Source organism: Gobio gobio (assembly GCF_949357685.1).
Source record: "Gobio gobio genome assembly, chromosome: 4".
Lineage (NCBI taxonomy): Eukaryota > Metazoa > Chordata > Actinopteri > Cypriniformes > Gobionidae > Gobio > Gobio gobio.
This window is the reverse complement of record NC_137100.1, coordinates 17,549,381-17,577,158: the sequence shown is the minus strand read 5'-3', so window position 1 is coordinate 17,577,158 and position 27,778 is coordinate 17,549,381. Positions and strand designations below refer to the sequence as shown.

Below are 27,778 nucleotides of genomic sequence, written 5' to 3'. Positions count from 1 at the left end.
GCCACGGTATCTTTTTTTCTTCTTCGGAATGTCATGTTTTAAATATTTACAAGTTTTTTTCTCTCAAGTATTTTTATCTTGTTTTAGGCTGTTTATATATTTTTACTGAAAAAAACAAAACATATTAATAACATTAACTGGTAGAGTTTCATAAATAAAATTAGGTTTTACATCCAGCATTCATATGTTTCATATGTCTGTAATGTAGTGATATAGGAAAAATAATAATTTATATCTCAGTTGCTCAGTTCCAATAAATAACCTGAGCTATGAAAGCGCTCCCTCTCTTAATAATATATATATTTTTCTATTTGTCTAAAAAATTATTGTTGGCTAACGAAGAAAAAACATATTTTTACTTTATAGCTTTGAAAGCAACACTCAAATAAAAATGTTTATTTGATCCCTGGGCTTGTGTTTGTTCATCACAGGGGTGACTGGCCTTGTAAGCACAGATCGGAACAATGCCAGAAACACAGACTTTAGCCTTTGGGGAATGACTAACCTGAAAACTGGGCAATACGCAGTAAGTAGAATATCCACAAATTCAGCCAACTCATAAATACAAAACATGGACTCTTATTCAGAAATAAATAAGAATGACGAAATTTTGAGAAATACAAGTAAAGTTGTTGGCATCACCAAGTTTTAAAATGTCCTAAGCAATGTTTTATTTATTTACTTATTTTGCCTTAGCAATATAGTTTACCAATAGAATCCAAAGGCTGTTGCCACATAAGAGTTTCAGAACCCCTTCGTATGAGTGCCTTAGCAAACACAGAAATAACATAATGAGTGATGTACTGTAGCTTTCCTGCTAAATGTTTCCATAGTGAAAATCTTTTTGATAGACATGGTGACAAAAAATAACAATGGTTAAAGAGTCGAGCATATGTAGAACAACAGTCTAATTTAGCCCACATGCCACATTCTCCATAATTACAGTAAATGCGGCCATGGTTGGACGGCTCAACATACCAAATAATGTGTTGCTTAAAAATCAAATCCTTTACTAGCCCTTCTGTCCTAATCGAAAGCATGTGTTCATGCGCTTGTAAGTGTTGTGTTCATTTTTCAGTTTGACTTGTTCATTCATAAATGTACCAGGAGTCTTGTTTGATTTAGAGAGGCCTATCGCAACAAAAAATAAAATGAATTAAAGACTATTTAGCTGGTAACAAAGTGAATGAGTTATACCGTGCATTGTTGCCATAGTGACCTCTTATGCCACCAATATGTTAAAACTTACTTTTCATCTGGTTAATGAGTAGACAGTCTTGCATGTATACATACTGTGAATCATGTGCAGAAAAACAATCTCATATTTTAATAAAATAGATTTTTATAAAATTTAATAAAAATAGGAAATCTTTTTCCGCTTACTGTAAATCAAATATGTTTACGAGTATTTCTTGTTACACAGATTGTTGGTCACTACAATGGGACCAGTAAAGAAATATTGTGGTCCCCAACAGAGAGGATTCAGTGGCCAAAGAATTCCCCACCTCTGGACTACCCACCGTGTGGATTCTCACCATGCAAGGAAGGTAGGGACCATTTTAGTGTAAACTCAAATCAAACTTGTGAGTTTAATGAAAATATATTAAGTAATTAAATTATAAATAATTTAAATAAATAAAATCAAAATAAAACATTTACTAGAAAAGATTTAAAACATATTTGTTTACCTGCATGTCATGTGACCATTAACCAACATCAGAGAACCCTGAACTTCATTTCTATTATTATTATTATTATTATTATTGACTTTATTTATTAGTAACCTAACTTATTAACTTAAAATCTAAGGGCTTACTTCAATTAAATTTATTAGGGCAAAGAGGTTCACCTGAAAAATAAGTTGGTTAGTCTCTGAATTGCATGTAAATATGAAATGACGTGAATTTGAAAGACAAAAGCCTTCCAGAGACAGTAATACATTGTTAAATGACTCACTGAGTGATAATTCAAATAATAACGAATGTGTTCATCAGGAGCTGATTAGATATGCATTGTTGCAATGTTGAGAAAAACACTTTTTAAAGCTACACTGTGTGAAATTTTCTCCCATCTAGCGGTGAAAAGGTATATGACCCTCCAGTGAATATTAGTTTCTGTTCCTCTCAATTCCGATTTCGTTTTAACTCCTACGGTGGCCGATTTAGTCCAAGATTAACATGGCTTCCAGTTCGACCTCGTCCACATTCGACACGGTGCCATCGAGTGTTAAAACGCGAAAGGCGAAGCTTGAATTTACGGGTATGTCCCTCTTTGGCTAATGTACTTTCAAGATGGAGGGGCAACATGGCGACCCGCATTTGAACCCCTCACCCGTATGTATTTTCAATGGCATATTATAAACTTACGAGAATACTTTATTACTTGAAAGAAGTAAATGTACATTAATGAGCACATATATTTTTGAAAGAACTAAGTGTTTTTAGCTAAGAATAAACTAAAAAAGTTACACAGTGTAGCTTTAAAAGTGAAATGATTTCTGTAGATCTAGTGAACAAATGCTGTGGGTCTCAGTTTTCAGTGATCAGCTCATGAAAAGTGTGTGCAATTCAACAAACTTGGAAGAGCTTCTGAATGTATATAATCAGTATAAATAAAGGAAAATGTAAAATAAAATAAAGTAGATTCAATGAATAATGAATAGTTTACTGCCATTGTGAGAATAACATGTAATCATGTAATCAATAGAAAAGTAACTGTCTAATTACAAGTATTTGAAAATGTAATATAATCTAATTACAAGTACTTAATTTTTGGAATCAGGTTACGTAATCCAGATTACATGTAATCAGTTACTACTCGTTACTACTCAGCACTGCCAGTCCTATACAAAGAATGCTGAGGAGGGAACGGAGATGTAACGTTAGTGACTAACGAATGGGGGTTTCGCTTAGAAGCCAATTACCTTTGAGGAGTCTAACAACGCCAAATGGCAGTGCCAATGCCATGGGTATGCGGAATTTGCATGCGTAACTCCGCCCCACAGCGTGGGTATATAAGGAAGTTGTTCTAAGGAAGAATGTTATCTGCTGCGGAGCCAAGACTGAACTCTCGTCCGTTCCAGCAGTACAGCAGAAGTGGCAAAGGGACGTTACGTCTCTGTTCCCTCCTCAGGGAACGAGGATTACATACGTAACCAAGACGTTCCCTTTCGTTCAGTCACTACGACTTAACGTTAATGACTAACGAATGGGGGTCCCAATACAGTGACGCCACTCGGCTGTCTTCCAGTGCCCTGCGTAAGTGTGAGTACCCTGTCGTAAGACTAGTACGGACGAAGGACTCCCACTTATCACATTAATACCAAGGTACACTGGGAAGCATATTCCAGTGGAGATATGCCAAAATGCCTACCCGTAGGGAGGACTTAGAGAGTACACATATGACCCGCTAAGGGCTGCATATGGAAACTCTGGGGTACCAGCCGAAGGTGGATTTTTAACCCCGGGGGTGGCAGGGACTTGCCAAGGGAAAGACACCTGCTCACTGAGGAGGCTTACGGTGGAAATACACGTGTGGGGGTTGCCGGAGGGGAACCATGCACACGGGGCACCTGGCCGAACACGAGGGTCTAGGCTCGAGAGGGCAGATTTACTGGTGTCGGCGTCGACAGTGCTGGAGGAACTCAGGGCTTTCGGGAAGCTCACCTGAGGAATATATCGCACGTATCCAGTCCGCGGAGTGGAATGGCGAGTAAGTGAAGACACCTGAGCCTAGTCCATTACCGGCCACTAGTAGAGGCGAGTACATAGTCGGACACAGGCTCCACTCGGAGATGTAGAATCTGGCGAATGTGTTAGGTGTCACCCAGCCTGCAGCTCTGCAGATGTCTGTAAGCGAGGCGCCATGCGCTAGAGCCCAAGAGGAGGCCACACTCCGGGTAGAGTGGGCCCTAACCCCAAGGGGATATGGTCGACCTTGCTGCTGGTAAGCCAAAACAATGGTGTCCACTATCCAGGGAGACGGCCTTTGCTTTGAGAGAGCTCTTCCCTTCCGCTCTCCACCATAACAGACAAAGAGCTGGTCTAAGGTCCTGAAACACTGCGTCCTGTCTACGTAAGCGCGAAGAGCGCGTACTGGACAGAGCAATGCCAAGGCTGGGTTTGCCCCCTCCACGGGCAGCGCTTGCAGGTTCACCACCTGGTCTCTGAACGGAGTGGTGGGAACCTTGGGCACATATCCGGGCCGGGGTCTCAGGATCACGCTTCGTCAACCGAAAATGCCTGCAGGTCCCCTACCCTCTTGATGGAGGCCAATGCGGTCAGGAGCGCTGTCTTCATAGACAAGAACTCAAGATCGACTGGGGAGGCCTCTGCAGAGCATCTAAGACTACTGAGAGGTCCCAAGAGGGTACGAGTGGAGAGTGAGGAGGATTTAGTCTCCTGGCTCCCCTCAGGAACCTGATGACCAGGTCATGCTGACTTACCTTTTTCTTCTCCAAGAGGTCGTGGTTGGCAGATATTGCGGCCACATAAACTTTAAGGGTGGAGGGAGACAGCCTTCGCTCCAACCCTTCTTGGAGGAACGAGAGCACGGACCCAATCGGGCATTTCCAGGGGTGTTCTTGGCGGGAAGAACACCAGGTGACGAAGAGGTTCCACTTCAACGCATAAGTATGCCGAGTGGACTCTGCCCTAGCGGAAGTGATGGTAGCCACCACCAGAGGTGGTAGGGTACTCAAACCTGCTGCGTCCCGTCCAGGAGCCACACGTGGAGGTTTCAGAGTTCGGGACGCGGGTGCCAGAGGGTGCCCCGTCTCTGAGTGAGGAGGTCCTTCCTCAGAGGGATGGGCCAGGGTGGGGCTGTCGCAAGGAGTAAGAGTTCCGAGAACCAGGTCTGGCCGTGCCAATAAGGGGCGACCAACATTACCTGCTCCTTGTCCTCCCTGATCTTGCACAGGACTCATGCAAGAAGGCTCACTGGGGGGAACGCATATTTGCGCAGGCCCCGCGGCCAGCTGTGCGCCAGTGCATCCGTGCCGAGCATGCCCTCGGTTAGGGAATAGAACAGGCTGCAATGGGAAGAGTCGTGGGAGGCAAACAGATCTACCTGTGCGTCGCCGAACTGTTCCCAAATCAGCTGGACCATTTGGGGATGGAGTCTCCATTCTCCAGGAAGTGGCTGAGACCGTGAGAGCTCGTCGGCTGCATGGTTCAGTTCTCCCGGGATATGGACAGCACGTAGGGACCTCAGGTGCTTCTGACTCCATAGAACGAGATGGCTGGCGAGTTGAGACATATGGCGGGAGAGTAGACCGCCCTGGTGGTTGATGTACGCTACTGTGGCTGTGTTGTCTGACTAGTAGGTGTTGACCCCTCAGCAACGCTCGGAAGCGGTGCAGGGCGAACCGTACTGCCAGCAACTCGAGGCAATTGACATGCAGGCGACGCTGGGGTCCTGTCCAGGAGACCGCTGCAGCATGTCCATTGCACATGGCACCCCAACCCGTGGCGGAGGCAGCTGTTGACACAACAACATGCCTGAAAACTCGTTCTAAGGGCACACCAGCCCGTAGAAAACTGAGGTTTGACCACAGGGTGAGCGTCTGAAGGCAGGTTCGAGTAACTAGGACCCGGAGCGTGCCAGACCGCCATGCCCATCTCGGGACTCGATCGCGAAGCCAATGCTGAAGCGGTCTCATATGAAGCAATCCGAGCGGCGTCACCGCGGCTGCAGATGCCATGTGCCGATTTGACGGAGGCAAGTCAGCAGAGACTGCGCGCGCTCGCTCGTAAGCTGCGCACACATGGCGACCGAGTCGATATCCATACCGAGAAAAGAGATCCTCTGCACGGGGCAAAGTTTGTTCTTCTCCCAGTTGACCCGAAGGCCCAGACGGGCTAAGTGCTGGAGCACTAGGTCTCTGTGTTTGCAAACCTGCGCTCGAGAGTGACTCATTATGAGCCAGTCGTCGAGGTAGTTCAGGATGCGAACCCCGTGCTGCCTGAGTGGCGCAAGGGCTGCCTCGAAAAGCTTTGTGAAGACGCGAGGGGACAGAGCTAGCCCGAATGGGAGGACTGCGTACTGATATGCCCGCCCCTCGAAAGCAAACCGTAGGAACGGTCTGTGTCGAGGGAGGATGGAGACATGGAAGTAGGCGTCCTTCAGGTCGATCTCTGCAAACCAATCGGCTGGACGAACGCATTCGAAAAGGCGCTTCGCTGTCAACATCCTGAATGGAAGCCTGTGAAGGTATCGGTTCAGGACGCGCAGGTCCAGGATGGGCCGTTCAGGACGCGCAGGTCCAGGATTGGCCGTAACCCACCGGTTTTCTTGGGTACAATAAAGTAGGGGCTGTAGAAGCCGGATTTCATCTCGGCTGGAGGGACAGGCTCGATCGCACCCTTCGCCAGTAGGGTGGCAATCTCCGCACGCATGACAGGGGCATTGGCCCCGACCATAGTGCAGCGGACTCCCCGGAAGCGGGGAGGAGCCTGTGCGAACTGAATCGCGTAGCCACGCCTGACGGTCTTCGCGACCCAGCGGGACAATCCCAGAAGCTGAAGCCAGGCTCCCAGGAACTGCACCAGCGGGGTCATTCGGGTCCACAGACGTACCCAGGCTGGGGCAGCGAGGCAGCGTTACCGGCCCGGACGTGGGAGGCGGAATGTCCCGGTGTGGGGGCACGGTTAACGGCTGCGTCCTGACAGAGGAGACCAGGGAAGGACGCACTTTCCACTGGGGTCTGCTCTGAGAGGAGGCTGGTGACAGAGAGGGACGAGAGCGGCGTGGCCCGGGGGCGGCGCACACTGCCGTCACCAGTCTCTGGGGGCTCAGGGATGGGAATGTTAATTCTTTCTTTAACCACAGTAGATTCTCCACCGGGGGAAGGAGTGGCCCTGCTGCCATCTCCCTGAAAGAATTTCCCATCCCTGAGCTGTCCGCATCAGGAGCGTTGCTTGGCCTGGCGTTTAGCGGGGCGGCCTGGGCGGACTGGGGCGCCTTCCTACGGTGTCCTCCGTGACCCGGCCCGGGTGAAGGCTGCTGCTGGAGCTTTAGGAGGGCGCCCTCGGCGGCTACTGTGCCGGTGGCTTGGTGGAGGCAGCAGCTGGCCGCCGGGTCAGTATATGTTTTATAGCCTCAGTCTGCTTCTGGGCGGCTGAAAACTGTTGAGCGAAGCTTTCAACCGCGCCACGGAAGAGGCCAGCCTGGGATATGGGGGCATCGAGGAAACGTGTTCGCTCGCTGTCCCGCATATCAGCCAGGTTTAGCCACAGGTGTTGCTCCTGGACCACAGCTGTGGACATCACCTGACCCAGGGAGTGTGTGTTCACCTTCGTCGCCTGGAGGGCGAGGGCGGTGGCGGCACGCAGCTCGTCCACGAGCCCTGGATCAGCTCCACCCTCGTGCATGTCCCTGAGCAACCGGGCCTGGTAGACCTGCAGAATTGCCATGGCATGCAACGAGGCGGCAGCCTGCCCCGCAGCTCTGTACGATTTCGCCACCAAGGTTGATGACAATCGACAGGCTTTGGAGGGGTGCTTAGGATCACCACGCCAGGTCGAAGCGCTCTGATGACACAGTTGCATCGCAACAGAATGCTCGACTGGGGGGCCCCATCGAGAGTGGAGAAGGCGGAGGAGGCCGCCGAACGGTCGCGGGAAGACAACGGGGACTTCCAGGACCGCGCAACCTCCTCATGCAGCTCGGGGAAGAAAGGTATTGGGGGCGGGGACTGACGGGTGTCAACGCACAGCGCCCCCAAAAACCAATCATCAAGCCGCGAGCGCTCAGGACAGGGCGGAGGGTTCCACTCTAGCCTGAGGCTCGCGGCTGCCCGAGACAGCATGGCTGTCAGCTCCGGGTCTGACTCGGGCAATGCTGGAGTGCCCAAAGGCGGCAGCACAGCCGAGTCATCATCCTCGGAGGACTTGAGCCCACCTTGGGATGCAGCGAACGACACTGCATCATCCTCTGGAGCGCCAAAACGAGATGCGCGGGGGGGCCGGAGCCGGGCAAGCGATCTCCACCTGAACACTCACGGGTTGCGGTGCGCTAGAGAGGGGGTGTGTCCCGAGGCATGAGCGTTGGGGCTTTGTTCCACACCGTCACCCTCAGGTCACCCTGGCCACCAGCCAAAATACCGCCTCTCGTGGAGACGGTAGATTGGGGTGTGGCAGAGGGGACTCTCACTTCTTTACGAAGATCCTCAAGTCTCGACCGCAGCACCGCGATGGTCATGTTCCCACAGTGGGAACATGACGCATCCACAAACGCTGCCTGGGTATGCTGAAAGCCCAAGCATACCAGACAGTGATTGTGCCCATCAGAAGACGATAACAACCGGCCGCAACCAGAAGTGCACGGACGAGACATCCTGAAAAGGACGTGCCACGTGCAAGCTCTTTTGTGAGAGGAAGCTTCGCAGTGACGCCGAAGCGCCCAGGGAAACACACACCAGCTGTCTAGCAGACCACTGCGCAGATCAGCAGGCAGGAAGTATGTGATCGCTGGAACGCGCCGTAAACACCAACGCTGCTCGTCTCGAAGGCTCGAAAGCTGCTCGTCTCGAAGGCTGACAAAGACTCAGTTAGCAGGCTTGAAGGAGTGAAGAGATGCTCTTGGCTCCAAAGCAGAAACAAAATGCGATATTGCCAGCGTACTTCCTTATATACCCACACTGTGGGGCGGAGTTACGCATGCAAATTCTGCATGCCCATGGCATTGGCACTGCCATTGGGCGTTGTTAGACTCCTCGAAGGTAATTGGCTTCTAAGCGAAACCCCCATTCGTTAGTCACTAACGTTACTTCGTAGTGACTGAACAAAAGGGAACTAGATATCCACTGCCCAATTTCCAAAGTTATCAAAACAATTATTAGATTTTTTTACTTGCAACCATGAATTTATTTAAGTTGTGGTAACAGGTCCCCTGAATTACTTTTTAGAGTGTTGAAAAAGATTTTTGTCTACTTTCTCTATTAGCTGTAGTGATTCATCAAATGATGGAGAAGAGTGGTGAAACTTGGCATATATCCAGATGTCGATGAGCTCACTTTCAGTATTTTTAAAAGGCTGATTAAGGTGTCTAGATTTATCGATAGATTTAATCTGCTGCACCCTTCACAACCTGGCACCCACAGACCTGCAAGATCAGGAATTGCGCTGTGCAAGCTGCGTTCAACGCAGATTTTGTACACTATTTAATGATTCGCAAAATTTATTTAGTGAATCAAGCGCTTAAATGCAGGCAGTTTACATAAATAAATGATATTAGCGGGCCCGATTCATTGTTTGTGAAGTCTTCCTCAGTGTACCCAAAAAGTCAGTTACTGAGTTTCGTTTTATATAATTGTATTTTAATTTCCCAGATCAACTTCCTGTCCTTGGAATAGTGGCAGTTGGGTCTGGACTGGCCCTCATCATTTTTGGAATCTCCAGTTTTCTTATCTACAGGTACATTCTTTTTTTACTACAAGCTTTACAGTAATTGTTTTCGTTTTCAGATTAATGACAACACGTGTAATACCCTAGAGAGGTGTTATTTAAGGGTTTGCAGGAAGAAGACATGCTAGAACTTGCAGTTTCTTTTTTCAGAGGATTTACGGGAAAAGCTTCTATAGGTGCCAGAGTGGAATTTACATGATTGTTGCCAGAGCAACCGCTCAGCAGTTGTTTGAGTGAAATCTGGAAAGTATGTCTGTTTCTGAGACAATTGCAGATAGTCTAAATATTTCATTGTTTGTTACACTTGGTCAGCTGATATTTTCAACGAATTTCAGGCTGTGCTGTTGACCTCATTGCCTCAATTATGACTGGACCCAGATGGAATCTGTGGACGTTGCGTTTTCAAAGATGATTTTGGGAGCAAATCCGTGGAATTGAAAAATGTGTGAAATTGTTCAGAGAGTTCCATAATCTTTTCAGTATCTTAACGCATATTATAATTAGATAAGATAACTATGAAAATAATAAATAAATAATAATAATAGGGATGCATGTTATATCACTACTATATCAGCTACTGTTGAATATATAATTAATGAGAATTTCCCCTATTTACCATAATTTAACACTTGATTAAAGCTCATTTTTAAAAATACCAATAATTCAACCTAACACACAATTTATAATCTTTAGCCAATCTAAAAATAAATGAAGTACAGAATAAAGTTGTGATGCCAACATTCAGCATTTATAAAAACTGATTTTAGTATTTTAGTGAAGTAGAAATGTATGAGCCATAACTGTAATTTCAGTGTTTACCTAAATAATTTTCTAACTGTTTGTAATTTGTATGTGTTATAGGTTCTCTATGTACAGCACTTTGGCTAACTCAGGTTGATTTTAAATGTGCTTTATAAATAAAATTTGATTTAATTTGATAATAATAATAGTAATGAACTAGAACAGAAAACGTTTTACAATACACATTTGTGTGATACAATTTTGACTGAAATGTGAAAAATGTTGAAATGTAAAGAATTAATTGTACAGGCTTTATTTAATTTGACTCCTTTAAGATCTTCAGTATATAATGTCACACCTCTCCTCATAAAATTGCACTATATTTGCCAATTGCCACGCACATCAAATTCAAAGCACTGATGTTTGCCTACAGAACAACCACTGGCTCTGCACCACTATACCTAAACTCTCTACTTCAGACCTATGTGCCCTGAAGGAGCTTACGTTCTGCAAGTAAACAGCGCCTTGTGGTGCCATCCCAAAGAGGCACAAAATCACTTTCACTGACCTTTACCCTCACGGACTGTTCCAAGCTGGTGGAATGACCTGCCTAACTTAACCCGAGCTGCTGAGCCTTTAGCCATTTTCAAAAAACTGCTGAAGGCGCAACTTTTTCGACAACACTTGACCCATTAATACTAACACTTACTATTCTATATAAAAAACAACAGCTTTTCTACATGTACAGTGATGGACTAACCGGGACTGGTAACAGCATTTGCATATTGTTGCCCTGTTGTTGGTTTGATTGCTTCTATTGCTGTCCTCATTTGTAAGTGGGTTTGGATAAGTGTCTGCTAAATGATTAAATGTAAATGTGATGTAAGTATAATGTTAAGGGTTGAATAATATACAGACAGGGGCAAATAAATAGAACACAATAAATAGAAAGAAGTGTACTATGGTTTGTGCATTATCAATATTGTTACAGGTCTACAAATTTGAATTTAAACCAATGCAAACATTTCAGACAGAAGGTTTGTTGTTGTTTAAGGGGGGTCTAATGCTATTGCATGCATTCTGACTTATTTACACTGTTAAAAGAGTTGGATTGTCATGCTAAAAATGGCCAACATTTCAAAAAATGAGTTGGACGTATGATGGAGTATTTCTGTGCCAAATACACTCCTCCAGGATTTTAATTAGCTTCGTTTTAATTTTAGTTTCGAAAAGTTTTTTTTGAGTATGGCCTTGTATGACTTCATAAAGGGCGGAATTCCTTGTATGGGCACTTCTCTGGATGAGTGCGTGCATATCAACATATCAATCAGAATGACAGCAAGTGTGGCCCATCAACGTGCTTCGCTCGGGTTAAGAGACCCGTCGGCAGCGCTGTCATTTTGTGTTCAGACCACGAAATCAACAATGTCACTAAAGAAGTGTGCAAATAATGTAAACAACACGGACTTATAGTGAATTGAAAGTTATCCAGGGATAATGCCATGATGTATTGTGTGTGCTTGTGACTCTTTAGCCCCGCCCACTGCACGCCTCCACAAGCTTGGCTGTTTTCGAAGGAATCGGTACAGCGTTTCTATCTTTTATAAATATGATAAAGCTAAAGACTCTTCAGAGATATGAAGGTTGCAATACTATATAGGTACTCAAGATTAACAGGAGATTGGCAGAAACTGTGTGTTTTTTTGTACCCTTTAAGTAATGCTCCTCAGGTCTGATTGCTCCATATGATGTTTCTATGCATGTCTGCACTGAAATCAGGCAGATTTTTTTAAAGTCTTATACATATTTTCAGGAATTAATAAGCAATGAAGCACATGAGACAACAGATTATACTTTTCCATTTTTTTTTCAGTTTACTTGACTCTGAGTCTACAAATTTAGTTTCCTTTTTTGAATAAAATCTAGTATACTACTGAATAGTCTGGAACAACATCTTGTGGAAAAGAGAATTGTAGAAGTTGACTCATGGGTTATATAAATGGGCTCAATTCCAGTATAGTCAACACTTTGAGACAAATATTGATGTTAGCTCCTCATACTAGAATAAATATTGCAGTTGCAGCAGAGGTAGACTTATTCTTGGACTTGTCATTCATTCATCTTAACTCGGTTTTAGAAAAAAGAAATTACTCTAAAATGGAAATTATGTTTAAGAATACCCACTCAGATATACAGTACCCACATTTATTTCACACAACAGAAAAGTATCAAGTAACAAGAATAAGCCGATCCCCATAATTATGCTATGATTAACCTTTTCAATTAGAGCAACTGAACTGTTATGCTGCTGCTCTTTTAAATTTTCCACTTTGATTCTTTAAAAGGAAACATCATAGATGTTAACCTTACATTACCAAATTTGACAGATTGTTTGTTGAGAAACATACAAATTATATTTTTTGAGTGTTTTCTAGGAATCAAATTTAAGCTACAAGATTGTATTATTAATTAAACATTGACTAATATTGGTGCTACAGGTGTTACTGTTGACAAGGCTATAACTGAGAATGTAACATTTAAAAGGAGCACCGTAACGCTGTGCAAATAAGAGGAACCATTGAATTATTTTTTTTTTTACATGGAAATCATGACCAAATAAGAATTATGTGGAGTCTTGCAATTAATTATTTATTGCCTTAGCCTGAAAATATATGTTGATGTAACTTGTTCTGTAATTATTATGATTATTATTGGTGTCTCACATGCTCTGTGTCTGTCCTTGGACTTTTACGTATTGCTGGTGTTAGTTGTTGCAAGCACTGAGTGACAACGAAAGAAGATCCAAATGCAGTTTATTTGTAGCACAATCCAAAGTCGTAATCCATTAAACTGGCAAAAGGTCAAAGCACAGGAAACATTTCAACGTAAAAGTCCAAGGACAGACACAGAGTATATGAGAAAATAGGTAAGTGCTGCAGTATAGCTTATATGCTATACATTTTTATATATTTGGCTAATATAAATCTCATTATCACTGAGGGTCTTGACCACAAAAAATAAAATAAAAACAATTTTATATATATAAAAATATAGGATGTTCATGCTGCTCTTTTCCATACAATTAAATCCAATAAAACAGACCTGCAACACTCATTATACAGGCAAATGAATATTAAAATATGACCACGTTGTAACAGAGATTCCACTGGAGGCAAGTTGAAGGACCCATGTGCATTACTTTATTCACAACAAAACATAAAACAAGGACTTGGCAAAAACAAACTATAAAGAGCTTTAACTAACTCACCGACAGCGGGTTACAACATTCAATACTTGACAAAGACACATGGCAAACATGAGGGCTTAAATACAAACAGACTAATGACAAGACAAGTGACACCTGTGAACAGTGATGAGACAATTAACCAATGACATGACACAACACATGAGGTCATGGGAATCACATGACAAGACCAGGAAGTGCATGACAAGACTGTGAACATGACAAACTCAAACATAACCATGAACATGATAAACTAAAAACAGAACCAAGAACAATGAACATGAACCAACACCAAACACCCTGTGACACACGGAGGGAACAAAAACAGAGTTGAGGGCGCCTTGATGCATTTTAAAAATCTAACCCTTTAACAACAAAGTGCCAAAAAAAGAGAGAAACGCGGAAGAACATTTAAAAGGTCTAATAATATTTTCAATACATTTAAGAGCACTACAATCTCTAAACAAATGACACGTGTAAGTTTAACACAGAAAGAATAAAGGTTAGCCTAATTCCATTCTTCTTTTAATTTTCTGTCTATATTATTGTGTTCTGTGCATCAGAATAATTAATTGTGTCATCGCTTTCATGATCAGGCGTATGGCTGGATCAGTGTCCTTATTTGCATCATTAAATATGTGTGCATACACGATGCTGGTCCATGTTTAGGGCACTAGAGTATATGAAATATATCCATAAAAACTTTAAACACGCTCACTCCGGTCTGTATCTGAGCTATATGATCCACGTGGTGAGCATTGTTAAACTGCTGCTTTTCGCCCTCATCCGCATGTCATTTGAATTCTGCGCAGTAATGCGATCTCATGCTTAAAGTCCCTGTAAAGGCAATTCTGAGATTTGTTTCTAGACAAATTGCTGAAACACTTTACAAAGACTGTGAACTATGTAGTAGTGAATTCCGAAGTTAGACCGTTTTTTCACCTTTGCTGTGTTCAGGATTTTCTGGGCGGGGCTTAAACGGTGGCTCGATGATGCACTGGAGCCACTGAGCATATGGCCCCTCCCCCTACACTATCATAACTGTTGATGACGCACTGGAGCCACCGAGCCTGGCTCCTCCCCTAACACGATCATAACTAGAGCACATTCGCATCAGTTTGCCAGCTCGATCTCAAGTTACTGTCAGGTTTGCACACACTGCAGGAGGGATTTTGGCCCTCTCCTCCACACAGATCTTCTCTAGATCAGTCAGGTTTCTGGCCTGTCGCTGAGAAACACGGAGTTTGAGCTCCCTCCAAAGATTCTCTATTGGGTTTAGGTCTGGAGACTGGCTAGGCCACGCCAGAACCTTGATATGCTTCTTACAGAGCCACTCCTTGGTTATCCTGGCTGTGTGGTTCAGGTCATTGTCATGTTGGAAGACCCAGCCTCGACCCATCTTCAATGCTCTAACTGAGGGAAGGAGGTTGTTCCCCAAAATCTCGCAATACATGGCCCCGATCATCCTCTCCTTAATACAGTGCAGTCGCCCTGTCCCATGTGCAGAAAAACACCCCAAAGCATGATGCTACCACCCCCATGCTTCACAGTAGGGATGGTGTTCTTGGGATGGTACTCATCATTCTTCTTCCTCCAAACACGTTTAGTGGAATTATGACCAAAAAGTTCTATTTTGGTCTCATCTGACCACATGACTTTCTCCTATGACTCCTCTGGATCATCCAAATGGTCATTGGCAAACTTAAGACGGGCCTGGACATGTGCTGGTTTAAGCAGGGGAAACTTCCATGCCATGCATGATTTCAAACCATAACGTCTTAGTGTATTACCAACAGTAACCTTGGAAACGGTGGTCCCAGCTCTTTTCAGGTCATTGACCAGCTCCTCCCGTGTAGTTCTGGGCTGATTTCTCACCTTCCTTAGGATCATTGAGACCCCACGAGATGAGATATTGCATGGAGTTTAGCTTCTTCCATTTTCTAATGATTGCTCCAACAGTGGACCTTTTTTCACCCGTAGCCCTTTCCAGCCTTGTGGAGGTGTACAATTTTTTCTCTAGTGTCTTTGGAGAGCTCTTTGGTCTTGGCCATGTTAGTAGTTGGATTCTTACTGATTGTGTGGGGTGGACAGGTGTCTTTATGCAGCCAACCACCTCAAACAGGTGCATCTAATTTAGGATAATAAATGGAGTGGAGGTGGACATTTTAAAGGCAGACTAACAGGTGTTTGAGGGTCAGAATTCTAGCTGATAGACAGGTGTTCAAATACTTATTTGCAGTTGTATCCTACAAATAAATAGTTAAAAAACCATACATTGTGATTTCTGGATTTTTTTTTTTAGATTATGTCTCTCACAGTGGACATGCACCTACGATGACAATTTCAGACCCCTCCATGATTTCTAAGTGGGAGAACTTGCAAAATAGCAGGGTGTTCAAATACTTTATATATATATATATATATATATATATATATATATATATATATATATATATATATATATATATATATATATATATATATATATATATATATATATATATATATATATATATATATATATATATATATATATATATATATATATATATATATATATATGTACATTTATAACGCTAATACTTTGTATTATATTACTTTTGCATCAAATTACAAAAAACAAGTTACCACTGCTGTGAGGGTGTTTATAATACAGCAGCATCTATGGGAGTGATGGTAAAAAATTACATATTTCTCTCTTTTCAATGCCGTTATCAATCTCACTCTATTTTTTCCCTCTTTTTGAAAGTTGTGAAATCACTATTGTGGAGTTTTTCTTTTGCTATTTGAGCAAATGGGCACAACAAAATATTTAATGTATTCTCTCATTCACAGCTATAATATTTAACCCAACTATTACGACTTCCGCTCTGAGAAATGAAAATGTGAAAAGGGTCTATTGTATCACCTGAAAACCAGGTCAGGCCATTTTGAGATTTTTTAATCTAAAATTAAATATATCTCCAATTTGATTATGACTAGACAAAACCCAGTTAGAGATATCTCAAATTATAATTTGCACCAGTGGCGATTAAATTTGAGATATCTCTAGTTAGAAATCCCAGTAGAAATGTGTTTTTTACAGATATGTTTAATTACAATTTCTACTAGTCAAAACTCATTTGTAGATATCTGAAAATATTTTCCAACTGAAGTCAATGGAAGAATATGACTAGTCATAAAAGCATTGTAGATATCTGTAATGTATATTACGACTAGTCAAATTAACATTGTAGATATCTTCAATGCATATTATGACTAGTCACAATCACATTGTAGATATCTTAATTGCAATTACAACGAGTCAAAATTGCAGAAGAGATATCTGGAACACTGGAATTATGACTAGTCAAAACTGATTTATGACTTGTACGGGAAGGAGTATTTAATGCTAAAACGGCGTGCCATAGGCCTTCATCCTCCCGTCCCGCCGACATCTGGTGCGTCATGATCATAAACAGCCATGATCAGTACGTGAGTGTTGTCTTGTGTGCTACGGCAGCTTTTCCGCGAGTAGGCGTGGTTTCTGCGCCGACAGCGGACACACCCCCTGCGTTTGAGAGCAGAGAAAGTGTTTGATAAGTTATTTTATCTAACGTTACTTGGCAGATTTTTTTATGATTCAAATTTGGTTGGGTGGTTAATAACACATTTATCTGGGGTGTGAGGAACTCAGAACACATGTTTAGTTTTGACTTTACAGGTAATAATGCTGCCTTCACGAGCTATAGTTTCCTAGGTAAAAAAAAATTGGACATTAGAAACATCAAAATTTGACTGCGATGAGATCGTAATCACGACTTCAGAAGTGGGACGTAGGACATTTCCGATAGCACTTGATGGCAGCATAATGCTGCCTTCACGTGCTTGCTGACATTTGATAATTTTCACACTGCAAAAGCACGATGTTATCAGATTCCGTGACGTTGCATCGACTTTGCTTTTCAACCCGGGAGAATGAAACTGAATGAAATTTCCACTTGTTGGCTGAAATGTATGAGTCCTTTTAGTGTTTTCAGGGATGTGTAGACTGTACATATGTTCACTTCTCAGAAAATGTGTTTTGGGGTTTCATGACCCTTCAAGAAATACATTTACAAAAATACAACAACTTTATGCAAGGAACAGATCGAAATTTTTATCCTTATTGTTAGGGGACAACAGTTTAGGACCCAAGACCAGTTGTGAAGAATGAAGACCAAGAGTCAGGAGTGCAATTAGTGAAGTTCAAAACATAATTTCGGGAGGAGTGAACCCATGTAATCTTTCAATTAGCAACGTACACAAACGCAAATTCGGGAGGAGTGAACCCATCTAATCTTTCAATCAACTGCTAAGCATATAAGCAGCCTCCTACCTCCTTCAGGCATCAGTCGTTTGCATCCCTCCACCTCCCCAACTCCACCTACTTACATTCATGTTTACCTTTCTCTTCTTCCTAGCACTAGTAGTCCCTGGGGGGTAAATCTAAGCTTGAGTGGAAGCGGCTTCCTCGAGCCCCTCCACCGCGGACAGCAAGCCAAATATGCTAAAAACCTTATCCTCTAAAGAGTATATGGGTAAACGAACTCGTGAAATTACAGAAAAAAATACTGAAGAATAGTTTGCAGTTTCATCAGCAGAAGCCAGCGTCAAGTCTCACAAGGAGTTTGCAAGCCGCGCTCTCCCTCTACCTTTCCGTACATACAATTTCTCAACAGTTATACTCTTTTCAAGGTTTAGCTATGTCATTACTGCAGTTTGAATGATTCTGATTGTCTAAGAGAAAATAGATAGTCATGGTAAATTTCCACACATTATCAATTAATCAGATGCACGTCTCCATAGATCACTTGTTGGCTTTCACCCCGGAATTATAGGCACGTGACCTTCCAGGTCTGGAGCAGGCACCAGCTTGTACAGAACAACATGCCCGTTGTGCACCTCTAATACTGATCTGCAATACAGAACCCCAGCGCACATACAGGTACACAGGCTTCTCCAAGGTTGGAGAAGCCCCAGCTCTGACCAGAAAGTTTCCCAAAACATACTGATAACATGTGCTTTCTCTCAGTATGAGGTACAGACAATATTCCCCATAATTATTTAGAGTTTCAGTAAAAGGAAATAATATAAAATTAAAGACAAATCCATATTTCATATCTGGAAGCTAGGCCAGCGTTACTCAAAGTGTGGAGCGCGCCCCACTGGTGGGGAATAGAGACATGACAGGTGGGGCGCGACAAACGGGAGGAAATGTGGTCATTTTTGAGCCCATTTTTATTACCCTTTTGAGCGGTCCCAAATGTGGGATTTTTATTTCGTGCACCTGAGATGAGATGTGCTGCGCTGGTGGAAACAACATGAGACCATGACACCGCGACTTTCAAGACGGCTCGCACAGTGTTTAGAGTGGCGCAGGGCTGGTACAAATGAGTAAAGCAAGCCAACACGCAAACTGCCGCAAGTGAAACTGAAAATAGGCTACGTCTTAGATGCTCAAAAACACAATCATCTTCATTAAAACAAATGAGACTAAATGCTCTTACCAGTGCTTAGGTCTCTCTCTCATATTGCGGTCTTTGATCTTGAAATGAGCTGATATAATGCAGCTCATATCTGTTGCTTTCGTTGACGTGAACTCCGTTAAATGTGCATATAGCTCAGGCCGGGAATTGAAGATCGGATTTATATTCATTTTGTAGAGAGGTGTAAGGTAAGACAAACAGCATGTTTTTTTTTGTGTGTGTTTTTTTTTCTGTTTTAAATCTATGGATTTTATTATAAGCAAGATACAAGTCCAGTGTTTATTTGAGAGGCTAAATTGATCAAACATGTGGTTAACTCACTGTTGGCCGCTGGCCGCTTGGTCTTTACTTTAAAAAACAAAAACTTTAATTTAACAAACAAAAAAATGCTTCAAACATTTTTCTAAATTAACTTAATAAAGAAACTAAACGAAATATAACTACTTTTGTATTAAAAACTTAACTGAACTATTTTAATGGCTGTAACAATGTGTAGGCCTAATAGGGAGGATAAAAAATAGATAAAAAACACAGGCTTCAGTCGGACTCAGGCCGAAAATGTTGATAAGCTGTCGGACACGGGCCGGGCTAGGGCCTTAGTGCTTGATAATAATAATAAAAAAACCTACTTTAGCTTTTCTTCTAAAGCAAAATGTAGCCTATTTCCGATTATCACTATAAAGCTTTGAAGCAATCCATGTTGTAAAAAGCGCTGTATAAATGAAGGCGACTTGACATATGCATTGTTTTCAACCACATAATGTTTATTTTAGGTTTCAAACATTTAAATACACATAAGTACTAGTAAAACAATACATTTAGAGTTTGTAAAATACACACTTGTGTCACTGGAAGCAGCAATAAAAATCCATTCAAAAATAATTTGCCGACGTTTTGTTCATATCAGATACACATAGTGTAAGTAACTATAAAGTTTACTCTATTCTTCTCCCAGTTCACCGGTCACTTACTTGCATGTATTTCGGGAGAAACTGATAAATTCACGTGAATCCAACTGACAGGACTCTCTGAACTGGGACGCAAACAAACATGAGCGCCCATCTCACGTTATAGATCAAAATCAAGATAACTTATGAAGGTTTTTAAATGGCAAAACACACTCACTTACACATATTTGAGAATTGGATTATTAGATTTGATGACATGGTAAGCAAGTTTGTCCGATATATCGGCCGATATATATATAAACACAGAAAGGCGTAAATAGATTTCCCGTACATTAGTTATTTGTAGTTATTCATGATCCCTCAGCCTCTCTAAAATAATGTGATAATGCAGTTTAAAAATAAACTTGTTTGTTTTATGGTCACAACAGAACAGAGGAACATAAATATATATTAAAGTTCTGATAAATAAAATGTATAAAAACTATGAAACGCCAATACTCATAATGTGGTTGAGCGGTGTTTCTTCAGTTTTTATAATTTTGTTAAATATTAATTTATCGGCCATCATAAATGCCGATACTGATAGTTTGGAAAAACTTTGTTGGGGCGATTGGGGACAGGTGGGGCTCGGAACCCTTCTCTACCTCCAAAGTGGGGAATGGCAGAAAAAGTTTGAGAAACACTGAGCTACACTGTAAAAAATGATTGTGATTTTAACGGTATTTTACTGTAAAAATGCTACGGTGAAAAACAGTTAATTGGTTAACAGAAAGTATCCGTACTATATACGGTGAATAACTGTAATAGATCTAACCTTACATTTCATTTAATTTTACAGTAAAATACCGTTAAATTTACAGTTTTTGGAAGTGAAAAAGAACAAGTCATTGTGTAATTTACAGTGAAAAACCCGTAAATTGACATTCCCAGAATTCCCAGCGTGACACTTCGCATTTGATGTATTTTCATTACAATAACTATGTTTCTTCTTTGTTTTTTCTAATCAGCTATGTACATTAGGGTTTTATGTTATATCTGATGTTGTTAAATTAATGTTTATTGCATTTTTTAAATTTAAGTTTTACCATGATGGTGTTTAGTGTTTGTGTGAATGACACTAAGCACCTTCTATATATTACTATTGTTCTCTTAAAAGCTGCTTTTGATTAGCTTTGATTCATCACATGATTCTCATCACCACTGTGATTGGTGGTTGTCTGTATATATCAAAGATACATAACAGATATTAGTATTTCAGTAGGTTGGTAATTTAACATTATTTCAGTTAATGAAATATGTGGGGGGTTTTTTTACCGTAAATTTTACGGGGATTTTTTTTACAGTGTAAGCCCTGATCTAATGTTAAATAAACAGCCGGATGTAAATTTAACTGAGCAAACTCGTCAGTTTAGCATAGCAGTGACATAGATATCACGGAATCCCAATGTTGAATTCACATGTTTAAAATGTTAAATTTACTCAACAAACTTGATCACTTCAGTGTAACAATGATGTTAATATTACTGAAATCCAATGTTAAATATACATGTTTAAAATGTAAAATTCACATGCAACTCCGTAAGTATGTTTACGGTTTGATGTCATTTTTACAGTAATGTTCTGGTAACCACAGCTGCCGGTATTTTTCCGTAGAAACAACGGGATTTTTTTTACAGTGTAGGCTAAGTGAGTAAGCACTGTTACTGCACTCATGGCATGGGCCAGACCCTCAGTCACTGCTTAGGGACCAAATGCAAACTTTAGAAAACATATATGAAGAAACAATAAACAATCAGTGGTTCTATTGATTAAGTTATATCATAACTGGAAAGAATCATGAAAAATCATTATAACGATAGGAGGGTTAATATTTATTAATGCTTTGATTATAAATTATAGGATATATAGGTATATTGAAGCGGCAGAGGATTTCAGAATCCGCACCCTTCATTATTCACTGAAATATATATGTAAAAAATTATTTGAAAGTAGTGGCAAAGGAGATGATCAATGGCTTTCATTGTATGAATGTTTGACGAGTAACAGGGTTTGTATTGCTGATATTGTATGAAATTGTATGATTTCAGACGAGTTAAGATGAGATGGACTACTTTTGTGGTGCTTTTTGTAATTTTTGGAGCTTAATAGCGCTTGGTTCTCATAACTGTAAAAAAAACAAAAAAAAACAACTGCATGCACATTGTGCTAAACGTCTCCTTTTGTGTTCCACAGAAATAAGAAAGTCCTACAGATTTTAAACACCATGAATTTTTATGGATGAACTATTCTTTTAAGTTTAAAACTTCCACATATACACTTGCAGTGAGTGACATTGGTCGGAAAACAACTTAAATGTGAAAATGTAATATTAATAAGAGCTAGCACACTGACCACATCAAATATGGAGCAACACCAGCAAGCTTTCAAAATAGAAGTATGCAGTTTGGATTAATTTTCCTATACTTTATTTGTATGGTTTATTCAGGATATTTCTACTGCTGTGCTGTAAACTCCTTACCACTCAATCAAACAGTTTCCAATCTACGATGTTCCCTTCAGTCAACGCTTCATAGAATTTCGATATTTTAGAACAAGGATTTTCCCTTTGGCAAACAGCTGAGCATAAATTATTGAGCCAAGGTTTTTTCCACCTCTCTGCCTCCAAAATCTGGTCTACAAAAACAAATAAAGGTGCTTGTTTTGGGGCTTACCAGGGTGGCTCTAAAATCGAGTAAAACCCTGTTGAAATGCAGACGCTGCAGTACTTACATTCTGCCATCTGGAAGTGTTTTACACCTTTTAGATTGTAGTGGAATGTGTGGGGGTTGCTTTATTTTCTCGTACTTTGTTTTGAGTGCTCTGAAACATAATTACGCTTCTCTTCATTGATATCCTCCTTTCGCAACTCTCAGACCACATCAGTGAAACATTCAGAGATTGATTTGTAATAAAAAAGGCAATCTTTGCTGTGAATAGAAGCTGTTGAGAAATAGCAGGTCCTCAGAGAGTTCCTCCAGATGTGTTGATTCACTTGGAAGTTGCCCATGTATGTATCCACATGGCTGGCTGGACTGCTTGGTTTACTTGCGTTTAAAAATAATATGCTGGAAAGGGCACAACATCAGTGACCCTAAGATTGGCTCACATTTTATCGGCCAATCAAACTTCAACTCAGCCTCCTGCAAAAATTGTTTCCACCTTAGTTTAATCTTACATTGCGATGAACCTTTAGTCTAAGGGTTATTTAAACTAATTGTGTGAAATTAAATGGTATTTCCAAACATTGACTAGTCAAGTCACTCTTACTATACTGTTTCAAAATCCTTACCCCAAAGTATTAAACTTTAGCCCATCACACGTCCTGCACTGTTTATGATATACAGACAAGATTAATACCTCAAATCCAGCAGTTTACAATAAAACACACAAACAAATCCCATAGATATTAAGGGAATGACTTGAACCACATTTAGAGACCATAGTATCATAGAGACTTGAGAGTGGGACCGTTTGGAGATGACAATAAGCAACCATCAAGAAGCACTGCCCTAACAACCGCTTGGAACATTTTAGCAACCACATAACAACACTGAAAACACCTTTGCACCCACATAATAACACACTGGAAAATGTAAAAATCTAGTTCAGCATCTACTTGTGCTAAAGCACAGGGGTTTTTTTCTGTTTGCCCTTCTTAAATACGATCTGTTCTTTTCTAGGAAACTGAAGTTGGAGAAGGAGTTAGCTGGGATGCTTTGGAGGATACGATGGGACGAACTGCAGTTTGAAAGTCCCAACAAATATCACAAACGCGCGGGCAGCCGTCTCACTCTTTCCCAGGTACAAGCACTCACTGATATTTTCATATCTTGGATAAAGCTGCAAAAAAACGTATGTGTTTTCCAGTTGGCCACCTCTAAGCCAGATCTAAAATTCATTTAAAAGAAGGGATCAAATCTATATTTTAAAGATAAAATGTCTTTGTGTTTCTGTTTTTGTATAAACAACATCGAATAAAAGAGGTTTCCTTCTGTTTCAGTCCATATGGTTTTAATTTATCTCATAAAAATGCCTTTTTGGACTTGGCTGTAATTCCTGGCACAGTTTTTCAATGTCCATTTAAAACTGCATTCCTTGGGAATTACAATGATGGCTTACTCAGTAAGCTAGTCACAAAAGGTAGCTTGATTTTATTAAACTGAATTCTCTTTCTCTTTAAATTAGAGAAAATATAAATTCATAACAAACTCAGAGGTTTGCTCCTATTTACAAATCTGGGTCTGTTCAAATGAGAAAATAGTTCAAAATGTGTACCCTGTAAGATTCGAAGTTATAAGATAATTGGAAGAAACTATCACAGAAAACACCAGTATCATTATAGTTCACACATTCTTGACTAATGCCTAGTTGTCCAGTTTGTTAAAGGGTAGCTCAGTTTTACAGTAGCAGACTCATATTAACCAATTGTTCAAATTAGCTCCAATCTGGCCACCTGGTCTCCTAATCAAACCTTACCCTGTATCATGATGGGGACATTCCATAGACATAATGATTTTTATAATTTTCAAACTGTATTTTCTATTCCTTACCCCTACCCCTACCCCTAAACCTTTCTGCATTTTAAAATTTTCAACAAAACATCATGTATGATTTATAAACTGTTTTCCTCATGGGGACAAAAAAATTCCTCAAAAGGATAAGGATTTTAGATATTGCCATCTTCCCCACATTGTAGGGAATACCTGAACCACACACACACACACACACACACACACGTCTGGTTCACTATCTTTGTGGGGACTCTCCATAGAAAAATGGTTTTTATACTGTACAAACTGTATATTCTATCCCCTTGCACTAACCCTACTCCTCACAGAAAATGTTCAAAAAAACAAATTCTGTATAATTTATAAGTTGGTTTCCTCATGGGGACCTCAATTTAGGTGATACGAGTCCCCATGGTGATACGAGTCCCCATGAGTCAGTGTGCATTCAGGTTGAAGTCCCCACCGGGATAGAAAAACTTGAACACACACACACACACACACACACACACACACACACACACACACACACACACACACACACACACACACACACACACACACACACACACACACACACACACACACACACACACACACACACACACACACACACACACACACACACACACACACACACACACACACACACACACACACACACACACACACACACACACACACACACATACAGTGGATTTTACTAGGGGTTTTTTGGCCTCATACTTGGAACATGCGTTTTGAAGGCCAATGCATTTTCCAGGCTGCCGTATACAGTATTACACATTTTGGAATCCCTTTCCAATATGTTCCACATCATTGGACTTAATGTATGATTCATTCTACTTCCCTGATGTTATTTAAATGAAGCTTTTAATGATTTTTTTTCTCATACAGTTATTTCTAATTCTTAAACGTTCAAGACATGTTTCTTTTTTATTCTGATTATTCATAATTGGTTTGCCACTTTGGCTCGATCAAGCTAAGGTCAGTTTCATTAGCCTTTGGAAAACACTTTTGTGTGAAGCAAATCAGATATCAGATCTTTCTTGTATCTTTTAGTCAATTAAAATATAGTGGGGTCCAAAAGTGTCACATTGAAGTCTTGTAATTTAAAAAAAATAAGTTTTTTTTTTATTTAAGTTAAGTTTTGATGTATAATGACCAGAGATGTATAAAGTACTAGAGACACATACTTGAGTAAAAGTACAAGTTCCTTATCAAAAAAGTGACTTGAGTAGAAGTTGAAGCGCTCTTTAAGCACCACACTTAAGTAGAAGTACTAAAGTATTCAAAAAATTTTGTATTTAAGTATTGCAAGTAGTTTATTTTAAAATGTACTACTCAAGTACTGAAAGTAAAAGTACAAGTATTGTGTTATGTAGTTTTTAAAGAAAGTAGTCAAAAGTTTGAACATCATATTGTTTGTAATATTTCTACACATTGTCATATAAATAACCTGAAAATACTGTAGTTCATTAAGATTAAATCTTACTAAACACTCTTACTAAAAAAAAATAATGGGTAAGCACACTTATATTCTCATTTCAAGAGGTGTTCTGAGTAAATTATTTGTCTGTAACACTTTACAATATGGTTTGATTTGTTAACATTACATTAATGTATTAGACTAATAACTAACATGAACTAACCATGATCAATACATTTGTTACTGTATTTATTAATCTTAGTTAATAAAAATACAGCTGTTCATTGTTTGTATATGTTACTTCACAGTGCACATTAACTATGTAAACAAATAGAGAGCAATTTGAGCGCAAGACGCTGTTTTAAAGACATTGAATGCCCGCGCGCGCGGGGCTCGCTCTTGAGCGCGCTCTCTCTCTCTCTCTCTCTCTCTCTCTCTCTCTCTCTCTCTCTCTCTTCTCTCTCTCTCTCTCTCTCTCTCTCTCTCTCTCTCTCTCTCTCTCTCTCTCTCTCTATCGCGCGCGCTCTCTCTCTCTCACAGCCACGATCACTTGAAGTTGAAGGGGTGGAGGTGGTGTTTTTGGTTTGTCCATCTTTTAAGCTGATCAAAAGGCAGAACGGAAGCACGCGCAGTCTTCTTAATAGCTTGATTCGCTCAATGATGTGCCAGCTTCATCAAACCTGCCATCTACCGTTCTGGCAGTGGTAATGTGGGTTTGGAATGGAATGATTCGTAATATTTGTATAATTGTAACGAGTAACGATGCAGCACATAAAAAAAATATCGGAGTAAAAGTATTAAACTCATCGAAAATATGTACTGAAGTAAAAGTGGAAGTAGGAGAAAAAAAGAATACTCTAGTAAAGTACAGATACTGCCTTTTAGTACTTAAGTACAGTAGTGAAGTAGTTCTACTTCGTTACTATACATCTCTGATAATGACAGAAAATATTTCTACACTATTTTTAGATTAATCAACTTTATGGTATAGCAAATTGTGACACTGATCATGTGAGCTGCAAAGGTAAAATTAAATGAAACTTCACTCAAATTGCAATGCTGATTATATAATTTATAACAAATTATTCAGACTTTTGGATCCCACGAAATGCATATTTTCTTTTCTAATGTTCATAAAGAAACTGCTTTGTCTTGAATGATTGTTAGTGTTGTGTTTTCTGTTTACTTTCCAGAGAGGTTCCAGCTATGGCTCCTTGATAACAGCTCATGGAAAATATCAACTATTTGCAAAAACAGGCTATTTTAAGGTGAGGCTTAGTTCTTCTGACATCCTCCCTCTGCTGCACACCCACACACATGCGTATTCACTAGAGAAATGGAGAGTGGGTGCACTATCAGCTCAATGTGTTGCTTTAAGATCACACTTTAATGCCGCTTTGCTGCTCCTTAAGTCAATCCACAATGCTATCTGTGCTACACCACGATAATTGGATCACAAATCTCAAAATGCGTAACGTAAGCTGGATGCAGGTGTATTATTCCTAGATTTTTTATGTAATTACGCTTCATGACATCTTTGTTGACTGCATGGCTCAATTCCAAACCCTAGTGAACCTCCTCACTGTCTACATAGGTACTAGGAGTCTAAGACATCACTTTGGTACCTCATAAGTCAATTTAAATGTTCTTCAAGGGCAGCAACTAATTTGGTGATTACCAGACCCGGCAAGACACAGACCCGACTAGACCCGATCGGCACATTTTCCACAGAAAATTACTATTAACAAGTCAATAAACAAGTTGCGAACATAAAACTTTTTGTCTTACCTTTAGTTAGTAGCCCTATCCCTTGTACTGTGATGCATACAATCTTTCTTTCTGTTTTATTTGTTTACGATAATGACTGATTGACTGTACAATATCCTGCTTATAATATGCCTACTTATCAAATAAATAAATGGGCTTGAAATATTGATTTGAATTGTTTTATTAGGTGGGAAGGAGACCACAGAATATTACAAAAGAAATAAAACTTAGCTT

General features: G+C 40.6%; 1 protein-coding gene across 1 annotated transcript in view; it reads left to right on the top strand.

Moving 5' to 3' along the window:
• The window catches only part of npr2 (natriuretic peptide receptor 2), an 89,717-nt gene that overhangs the window by 22,893 nt on the left and 39,046 nt on the right, over positions 1-27,778 (top strand). The window contains 5 exon segments of the mRNA XM_079814520.1: positions 432-526; positions 1,424-1,547; positions 9,329-9,413; positions 23,524-23,644; positions 26,971-27,045. Coding sequence (XP_079670646.1) covers positions 432-526; positions 1,424-1,547; positions 9,329-9,413; positions 23,524-23,644; positions 26,971-27,045 — 500 coding nt within the window.